At 37.3% G+C, this 10,246-nt stretch overlaps 1 protein-coding gene across 1 annotated transcript; it reads right to left on the bottom strand.

Moving 5' to 3' along the window:
• Window positions 1-2,064: 2,064 nt before the first annotated feature.
• nae1 (nedd8 activating enzyme E1 subunit 1) lies at window positions 2,065-8,939 on the bottom strand. The gene is made up of 20 exons (XM_084715646.1): window positions 8,830-8,939; window positions 8,275-8,378; window positions 8,120-8,180; window positions 7,988-8,018; window positions 7,520-7,591; window positions 7,111-7,190; window positions 6,553-6,662; window positions 6,108-6,217; window positions 5,951-6,013; window positions 5,763-5,826; window positions 5,571-5,662; window positions 5,388-5,447; window positions 5,141-5,274; window positions 4,906-4,981; window positions 4,296-4,335; window positions 3,738-3,824; window positions 3,514-3,606; window positions 2,805-2,919; window positions 2,665-2,714; window positions 2,065-2,560 (listed from the first exon to the last, which is right to left on the bottom strand). Exons 1-20 carry the CDS (start codon window positions 8,877-8,879, stop codon window positions 2,451-2,453), a joined length of 1,602 nt encoding a protein of 533 aa, XP_084571772.1. The 5' UTR covers window positions 8,880-8,939; the 3' UTR covers window positions 2,065-2,450.
• Between the last annotated feature and the right edge of the window lie 1,307 nt (window positions 8,940-10,246).

Raw genomic sequence — 10,246 nt, 5'->3', positions numbered from 1 at the left:
GAGCGCCCTCTAGTGTTGGATGAAAAAATGCCATCAACTCCCAACCAAACTCGTCCTCACCTGGGTTGCATGTGGATCCTGCCAGAGGGTAAGTCACACTGTGAAGCTCACATGCTTTTCATCTAACATTTATTCAGGCTAAATAACTGTGTAATCCTTGTGTCAACTATTAAACAAGTCAACAAGTAGTTGCTTTACTCAAAGTATTTTCCAGGGTGTATTTGAACAGAGATTAAACCCACAGGCGTTGATTTGGGGGGGATACAGGGGACATGTCCGACTCAGTAATGAGGGCACGTGCATTTGTCTCCACGTAATAAAAACATCAACGTAAAAGACAACTTATTTTGACAGGACACTAGAATGAAATTCAGGCAACAATGCCTCCAGTAAAGCAGGTGGTGACAATATTCAACCTTAAATGGTTGCAAAAGGAGGAAGAGGTCCTGTTCTAGGCCATTTCCACCAACACTGAATCTGTTCTGTTCTGGTTCAAGCACCTAATTTTGAACTGTTCTGAGCATTTCCACCAAATATTAATGGTTTTGAATCTGATAAGTTGGTTCCCAGCCTGAATTAAAATACAGTATGTTTTTCTTGGGAACCAAAGTGGCTGAACCATATTCTCCAGGTCGCCATCTGTTCATTACAATAGTTCCACTCAAAACTGGTGGAAATGCAGGCTGGGTCACAAGAGCAGAGGCTCTTAATTTTTTCTCAGCCAAGGACCCCTACAAGATAGAAAGTGTGCCAAGGACACTACCATGTGTGTCATTTGGAATAATCTGATGTTACCTTTTTTTTTTTTTAATATTTATAGACTTGTACTTCAGTTATGTGAAAGAACAACCCAATATAAATGTATTAGAAAGAAATTAAACAAGCTGCAAAAAAATATTTGCATCATGTCAACACAGAATACCCATGTAGAGAGATCTGGTTTCCTCCATTAATGGTGTGTTTGACTGACAGGAAGATGTTAATACAGTACCAGTCGAAACTTTGGACACACTTCTCATTGAATGTTTTTTCTTTATTTTTTATAAGAAACAGTTCATATTACACCTACAGTGTGCAAAGCTGCAATCAAGCACTTACTTTGAAGAATCTAAAACATAAAAGAGCAAGAAAATGTTGCAGACTTGCAGGTTGACAGGTGCGTAGGACAATGCCGTGGGTTGACAATAGAAAGCAAAAAGACTCAGCCGCCTGCACTTGCAATCAAAGATTTAATTATGTTATTTAATCTTTGCTTGCAAGTACAGAGGACAGAGAGCATGCAGGTCTTTGTGCTTTTTCAGAATCTTAAATATAAAACATATTTTGCCTTGGTTTCATTTGCTACATAATTCCCTATTTCACTGTCTTGATGTTTCCATTATTAAGCTACAATGTAGTAAAAAAAGAATAAAAAATAAAGAAAAAACACTGAATATAAAGACATAAAGATGTGTCCAAACTTTTGACTGGTACTGTATATATTTATTAAGAGTTACAGATTATAAGATTAGTTTGTTATCAATGAACCATTTTAGATTTTTTTTCAAAATAAAAAAAATGAAGCCTTTTGTGAGTTGTAATGTCAGCTACTGAGCTCTTAATAAAGTAATGTTGCCTGAATTTTGGGCTTGCCTTTAGATAAACAAACATTTTCACCACAAGTGGATGCAGAAAAGGCACAAATTGATGCATAAAAAAATCATCAGAACGCAGGACATTAAATCCCCCCCTCCCATTGCTTAAACTGCACAAGCCCAAAAGTTAGCAGATGAGCAAGGGACAAATATTTTTTTTGCGCTGTGCCGTATACAGTGTGTGCCAACTTCACATTTGACATAAAAGTCAATAAAGTCAGGTAAAATACTGAATGCTTTTATAGCAATACACAAATGTTCAACACTACATACAATGTTTTTTTCCCCACTTTAACCAAAAATCTTCCACCATGACCTGAACACAATATGATAAGAGCCAGTTGTGACTAAAGTACACAAAGTGCTGCTACATTGTAATTACATCATCCATAAATGTTGAGTTGAGTTTCACAGATGAAAACAGAACATGAAGGTTTTGCTAGTTTCACTTCCAGCTTTGTTTAATGATGTCAGCAACAAAAAAGACAGAAAAAAAAAAACACAACTTTGAAGAAATCCTCTGCGGGTGCCATCCTGATTTCTTCACCTTCAAAAACTCTAAAGAAGGTGGCGAGGCTCTATAGTTGATAGAACCTTTAGTCTAAACAGTCTCGACCTTTGATCTTCTGCATTTGAACCTTTTTAGGTTGAAGTGCTCTCATTTAGCCATTATGATAAAACTGTAATCTTTCTTCCTTCTTTCAAAAGAATGTTGTGCAGATTACAGTTAAGAATAAGTAAAGCAAGTTGGTAAATGCCTCTTTTGATCTTGCTCTATGATATTTCTGCAAGCGAACTCAGGATCTGTGACTGTATTCACAGCTGTAAGGTGGCAGATGTCTGTGACATTGCGTTGTAAATGAAAGCGTTGCAAAAGGGCACAAACTGGTGGCTGATGATCTTGATCGCCTCCTGAGCAGCAGATCCTACAGGAACATGTTGAAAATGAAGAAATATGGGTTTTGTTAAAACTGTGAAAGTGGGGTATGCTGTGGGTACGATCTCAATCAATTTCTGAAGAAAATATTACCTCCCAAAAATGCAGCAACTGTGTGTGGCTCTGCTGCACCATATCGACAGCTGCAGGTTATGAAAAGGTGGAAAATGTTAATTATTATTTGCCAAAGTCTTTCACAATAATCAGTAAATCCAGCAGTGACCATGACTTACAACTCATGGATGTAATCATCTTTGATGTTGACGTTGAGACTGTACTCCTGCAGTAGGCTGTTCACACAGAGCTTCAGTTTGCTGATGTCATCCTCTACCTGGTAGTTATAAACTCCTGGTAAGGACGCACATGTGGTAAAAAATAAACAAAAAAAAAAAGGCATGAGAGTATTGGCTCAACTTTATTTCTGTATACTGACATCAGCAGACATGGCCTATGTAATTTTGCAGAGTGAAAACAGTCTGTGATGTGTACAGTATAGTGTAATAGTCTATGTATGATGGTAGAGAAGGTATTCTTTTGATACACCTGCCAGCCCTTTTTTACTGCAGGGTCTCCCCACAGCTCTTGGCAACCTGCCAATATTGACTGTGACAAGGGTGCACAGCTAAATCGACATCATCTGAAGATCCAACAAGTGATACAAGTGTTGAATGTAAAAGAGCAATAAAAACTGCAGCTGTAGTGCTCATTGCCTGCAGCTTGTATAAGTATTCAAAAATCTTAGCAGCTACTATTTTCTATTTTTACTAGCGTTCCATCTATGAGTAAAAAGTCTTTCCCTCCCTACAGACGGGACAAGTTGGTAAAGTCTGACAATAACTCAACAGCGCCCCCTTGTAGGAAAATCTGCAACTTACCAAACACAACAAACTATTTAATTGTGTGAATTCTTCACAGCAAAATCTGTATACACCTTAGCCATACCTGGGTAGCGAGAGTGCTGCTGATAGAAGCGATCAACAGCGCGAAGCATGAGGTAGAAGACCATCTCGCTATCTGGGTTGTCCATGCTTGAGGCTGATGACACACGTGACACTGTTAGTACGCTTACCGGAGGAAAACAGTACAGAGTGTTCATTCAAACACAACAAAACATGAACAATGAGACTGAACAGTTTAATCAGAAAGAAAATCTATCTCCAACTTACTGATTTCATCTTTATTTACTGAATCCACACTATATTCTTCAGCCAAAGATCTGCAGCGCACCACCCTCAGAAAGGATGCATTCTTACCTAGATACAAAAACAAATTCTTACAGTTAGGAATAAACTTATTCCAGGTGCAACAATAGTCACCAACAGAGCACATTATGCTACGCTTATATGTAAAGTCAGCTGTTGTACAGTGGCAGCATTACAAATCACAACAGCAGCCATGCCCAGAAAAATGAACACTGTCAGAAAAGGCACCACTAACTCACTAATTCACACATTATATGAACATATGTGTATGTCTTACAAGATACTCAGTAATTTTGAGGTGGTGTAACAAAAAAGCATTATTATTTGAAGTACACACATTTTAACCCATTTTCAGATAGTGACATAATGAAACCCCAACTCATAGTGACATTTATTTTATACTGAGATGCACTGAACTCTATATAGCATGTGGTATGGACACGATATTGTCTCAACCAAGGATACTCACTGAATATAAAAATGTGAGGGTAAGGGTTGTTACTTAATGAATGGGTTACTTACAGAAGAGTTTGATGTCCTTTTCAGAGATGCTTTCTGGTGGCTGGTGGAAAGTAAATGTAATTTCAGTGGAAATCTATTTTTAGTTAAATGCATTTTAAGTAACACAATTTCACTTACATATTTAGGAATGTCTATGTCAAAATCTATTAATACTATTATAATTAAATCATACCCATGGCTGCATTCAAGACTGACTCAAAAGCTGAAATAACAAAAGCCAATTTGTTGTAGGTGTGCACAGTTTGGCTGCAAAAATTTGTCTGCTCAAGTTAGTTAAACTTGTTTGAATGCAGTCATAGGATCTAGGAAATGTTTTTTGATGCATATACATCATTTAGCTACTTTTTCTTGTGGGACATGCACTATTTGTTGGATAGATTCCCTTACATTAAACCTCTAAGCAGCTATTTGTTGGCCTTTGATAATTACGGCAGCAGCAACATTATCACATCGGCTTGAAATTGTCTGCTGTGATGCATCGAATCTATACTTTTTATCACAACTAATTAATCTGACCTTCAGACATTTATTTTGAGAACCCTTAAATTAAAGCCTTAAATTAAAAAAAAAAAAAAAAGAAGTCAAAGAAGATTTTTTATTTTTTACATACCTTTCCAACAGACTGCAATAGACATTCTACATGTTTAGAAACTGCTGCTGCGTCCTGCATGGCCTTTTCCCTGTAACTGAATTAAGCACAAAAATGAATGACAACACAAACACACATTATGAAATAAATCAACTCGTTACTGTTGGATCACAGAACTTTTTAAGCACTTTTCTGTTGTTCTCATTCCTTCCACAAATTTATCTCAACAGCTTGCACCGTCTTTCTCCACACTTACACATTTTGAAGGTTGATGAACTTCTGAGAATCTGCGATCATATCTGGGATGGTTCCTCGCACAGGCAGGTTTCCATTGCCTTCGTTTAGAACGAACTCCTTCACGGCTCGCAGCATCACCCAGAAGGACAGGCTCTGCAAAACATGCACCAATAGAATACATATAAAAAAGCAATAATCTAAATATCGATTTTAACTATGAAACTATATGTATTTTTAATAAAATGGTGTACGAAATAAGTCAACACCTGTGCTGTGATGTTGTTACACTGCTCACTATTGAAGAGGTCTTCAACTGCACCAGGAACCTGCCGAGATAAGAGACATTACCAGAGGAGTGTCACCAGAATAAATAGTTAAGCGTGACACTATAGAAAACAGACTGATGAGGAGTTTAAAAACTGAGATATGTTGTATTTGAGATGTGACACCTTTGTTGGGTTTAAAGCAGTATTGACATTTTTAATGGCTTCCTCAAAGTTTTCTTCATCCTCTGGGACGCCGTGCTCATTCTTCAGGATCCCTGAAGGAACACAAAATAAGAAACAATCACAGATGAGTTTGAGTTACACAGCAAAGTCACTGAATTTATAAGCAGCTATAATCTAGAGGTCCTCGGATACCTTCCCGAATAAACTGCCTGAAGGCCTCTTTCTCCTTGTAGTTTTTTGGTGGCTGACAGTTGTGCTACAACAACAAAAGTAGAGTGACATTTTATTGTAAAGCAACAATAACTCCATAATAAATTATCAAAGATGCTGTATATGTCAGACATCCTGGAATTGGGGAGGCCACAGAAAATGTACTGTACCTCACTGAGCCATTTCTCCAGATATTTAGCAACAACAATAATCCACGGTGTGTGACTGTGATCCTACAGATTGAATAAAGAATAGAAAGAAGAACTATCAATTGTATAAACCTGGCACAGTTTATGCATACAAATGTGTTGACACCAAAGTACGAACCTTCTTGTCCATGCTGTCGAGGTCGTAGGACTGAATGTGGTTCTTAAATTCAGCAAAAGGCTGGTCTAACCTCAGGTCCTCCAAGGCATTGTCTGGGTGAGATTCAATCACTGAAAAGAGAGGCGGTAAATAATAGCAGTACATATTTTATAAAAATCAAATTTTTTGTGGAAACAATGGGCCACAGTGAAATGACCATATGCCACATGTGTAGACACAGGAAGATAAAATGTCAATAATCTCATTAAAAATACTATAAACACTACAGAGGCTAATTTATGGTGTTATTCTCTGAAGTCCTGCATTTGCAATTTAATGAGTTTGTGAGCTGAACTCAAGTCAGGGCACATGGAATAGTAGTTTAACTTAAAAGTTGTTATTTAAAGTGTTAAAGTGTTATAATAAGAATTGAAGTGGAATAAAATATAAATGCCAGGAAACTAACCTGTATGTTCCTGCACCACTAGTCTCATGTATCCGATCAGGCCGTAGGTTTTACAAACAAGGAAAGGTACAGAGGCACTCCACAAAACTGAGCCTAGCCTCAAACACGTGCTGTTGAATTTCAGAGAAAATAGGACAACTTAATTGGACAGAAAATAAAACAATAACTAATCTAGCCAACAGTTTCAACGAAAGAAGCAAATATTTTAACTTTATACAATTTAAAAGGTATAAATTCCTCCATCAATTACAATAACTAAACAGCAAAATGTTTTGTAATCTAGGCCTGGATCAGAGACACCAAGCTCCTTATATGAAAACACAGAGGGCTCACAGATCCAACAGGTGTAAACAAATGTTCAACCAATAAATAGGTTGCTTCATCCTATCTTCTAAAATCTATCCACAAAGCACCACACAAGGTTTAGGCCTAGATATTTCCATGAAATAACACTGAAAATTCTAGCGTAGCATAATACAAGTTCCTATGTTAATACACTGCTCATTAACTCTTTTGTTGCAATGTAATATGACAATAAAGATGAGCTATATCTCATACCTTTCTGGCAGCTGAACACCAATAACAATGGTAAACCTGTGGAAGAACTCTGGGTCGTTGTCCAGAAGTTTGTCTGGACTCTGCAAGAGGAACAGAAAACACAAAGAGGGATTTCTGTCACTATCAGTGATGATACTGATCAATACAGTCACATATATACCAAGCATAATCCATTCAAAGCATTCAAAGACCTCCTTTTATGTACTGAAAAATTAAAATTTCTTAACTTTCTTACCATTATATTCAATCTGTACTATGTCATAAGTCATTTTACCCTTGTAGAGCATATTTCACCATTTTCATGTGGTTTAGAGCAGTGTAAATATCAGTACTGTTATACTAATATCCTGATGAAAAATTACTACCACTGTTAAAACATCTGTGGCACCATGTCAAAACTAATACTAACCTCTTCTACAAAGTTTCCAGAGACATCACTGTTAAGTTCTTGTAGCAGCTCAGTGGCAGCCTGTGCTCTGTTCTGCAAAATAAAAATATTTAAATATGAGACACGATTTTAGTAGGAATGGTAATATTTGCATTTCATTTTCTTTTTTTCACTGAAACAACCTTGTTCCCTTACGTCTGGAGAATATGATTTGGAAGACAGAGCATTACTACAGGACCGTAATGCTTAATTTATAATGGTATGTTCTGACACATTTTGCCATCCAAAACTCACAGCTCCTTCAATTTGGATAGTGCATTTGGCCATATTGTGATTTCTATAATATTTTGATTAACTGTTCAGCCCAATGTATAAGTAACCCAGAGGGAGAGAGGCAGAGACAGGGAATAGGTGTAAAAACACGGAAATGTGCAATGAGATATGCATGTGATCATAAAACTTAAATTCATTTATTTCGCCAAAGCATACCTTTCCAATGCTGTTGTTGCTGAGGAAAAAGCTGCAAGATAAGATAAAGAAGTGAACCATGAACACACAAGTAAAATCAACACATATCATTAATCTTGTACCAAGTTTAAATAAAAAAAACTGCTGTCTCACTTGTTTCCAACATCTTCCCCTGAAACTGTGTGTCCATCAACGATGGTGAATGCTCCAATACCTGGCAAAGAGAATAATTAATTCAATCAGAAAGGTGATTTCATCATCACCTGCAGCAGCATCATCATCAACACAGATCCGCATTTGTTGTTTACCTGGTAGCACCAAGTTCTTCAGTATCTCTGTTCCTGTTGCTGTAGCGTTGATGAGACAAACATGTGCATTCTCCAGTGCCTCTTGACCATGGTCACCCCACAGTCTGAAAGCACATAACATAGACATGTGTTGCCATCTAGTGATACGATTAATCCTCAACCACAATAAAGGCACTTAGCAAGAATGACTTTGCTAGCTAGTGGTATGACAGCTTTAACAACATTCACTGGCCCTGCATATTTACACTTTTCTGACGTTCAAACGCAGTAAATTTAAATCATATCAGGGTGACAGTAGTCATTAAAGCGGGCAGTTTTGATGGGTAAGCAGAAAAGGCAGAAAATCAGAGCAACCCATCCCATTAACCTGATAGCTAACGTGTTAGCTCGCCGCTGTTGTTTTGACTGAAAAGCACTTAGCAGGCTACCGCTAGCTAACGTTAGCGCTCCTGCCTCACCGCTGTTTCTGCTGAAACCTGTCACACGAAACATGCAGAACATGTAGCTAAAATAATATAAATTATTTATTAAATCTACGATATAATTTAAATGAACCTGAGTTGTCTGTCGTATTTCTGTTCTTTAGAGGCTTTAGTGGCTGCCATGGTATCTTGTCAATGAGTGACGTCTATTGACGTAATTTAACTTCCCCATCCACAGATTCGACACAAAAAGGCCCGCGTGACAATTCCGTAGCGCACTTTCGACACAAATTCTCACCCTGATTTCCATTTATGGAGATTTGACAACATGTGCAATGAAGACACAACATGTACAAATCTGGCAAGAGTTTTCAATGGTTTATATTTGTTTATTTGATTGTTTGTACATTAATCAACAATTAAATGAGTGCACCTGAGTTGGCTAAAGTCTGGTTTTCATTAGCAGTCCCTTTGCCAGATGTTGTTAGGCGCTAACCCTAGAATAATATAGATAATACAATCTGTACAATAGTTACAATAGTTTGAAACGTACTTCGCTGTGGTGGAAAGCATATATAAAACAGAAAAATAACATTAGTAGTCCCTTCTACACATGATGCGGCATGTCACCCTGGATCAAGGGAGTGAGCTGATGCTGGCAAGAGTCAACTTTATGAACACTTGTGCCAACCAGTGCAACAATTACAATCTATTTAAACTCTTTAGCACCATTAGCACCACATGTTGGCCTCATTGAAGGGCCCCCACTGTGATTTTTTTACATTATGTTTGCAATCTGCAAGCTCACCACTAGATGCCTCTAAATCTCACACACTGGTCCCCAAATCCACGGTCTAAAAAACAGTCTCAGAAAATAGTATAAACATTTCTTATGGCCCAAGATGATGTGATCAAATGTCTCATTTTTATCATGACACTCTAAAATCTAAAGATATGGGCTTTGATTTATGAAAAGCAACAAATCCTCATATTTGAGAAGCTGGAACCAGAGAAAGTTTACCATTGATCAAACAATGAATCCACAATTTTGTTTCAGCTGGGAGCGTTTGGTTTGACAACATGGCAATAAAAGGCAACTATACAGCACATTTCCTTCGCAGGGCAAATCTGCGTGCTTTAGATAAGGCTTTGACAATAAAACAATGACAATAAAACATCAAATCATAAAAAAATCTTTCCATTATCTGTATCTTCAGAATGAAAATGAAACAGAAGATTTAAAACAGCACAGAAGCAATAAGCCTGAAGAGCAATTTTTTTTTCTCTCTGAAGAGTTTAGACAATTTTTAGACAAGTTTTTTTTTTTTTCTAACACTGATCATAATAATAGTCTAAAATTACAACGAGTTTACTAAAATCGTTGAATACAAAAAGGACCGCTGATGCATTAACGTGACATTGGACAAGATTAGCTTTGAAACCACAGACGGGTGGACAGGAGGTGTGTGTGTGTGTGTGTGCGTGTGCTTGAGGGGGCGTGTCCAGTAAAGGATAATTGTCCTTCCCCTCTGGACTCTACTTAAACTTCA

This window comes from Lutjanus erythropterus, chromosome 1 (assembly GCF_056507025.1).
Source record: "Lutjanus erythropterus isolate fLutEry1 chromosome 1, fLutEry1.hap2, whole genome shotgun sequence".
In the NCBI taxonomy this organism is placed as follows: Eukaryota; Metazoa; Chordata; class Actinopteri; order Lutjaniformes; family Lutjanidae; genus Lutjanus; species Lutjanus erythropterus.
The sequence above is the reverse complement of the archived record's forward strand: the minus strand, read 5'-3'. Positions and strand labels throughout refer to the sequence as shown.

What these genes read in the sequence shown, in the direction of transcription:
- nae1 (XM_084715646.1), bottom strand. Translation starts at nt 8,879, where the DNA reads ATGGCAGCCACTAAAGCCTCTAAAGAACAGAAATACGACAGACAACTC. An exon ending in GAAGAACTTGGTGCTACCAG is followed by an intron (nt 8,181 to 8,274) that starts GTAAACAACAAA and finishes TCTCTTTGCCAG; the next exon opens with GTATTGGAGCATTCACCATC. An exon ending in TATTGCAGTCTGTTGGAAAG is followed by an intron (nt 4,336 to 4,905) that starts GTATGTAAAAAA and finishes ACTTTCCACCAG; the next exon opens with CCACCAGAAAGCATCTCTGA.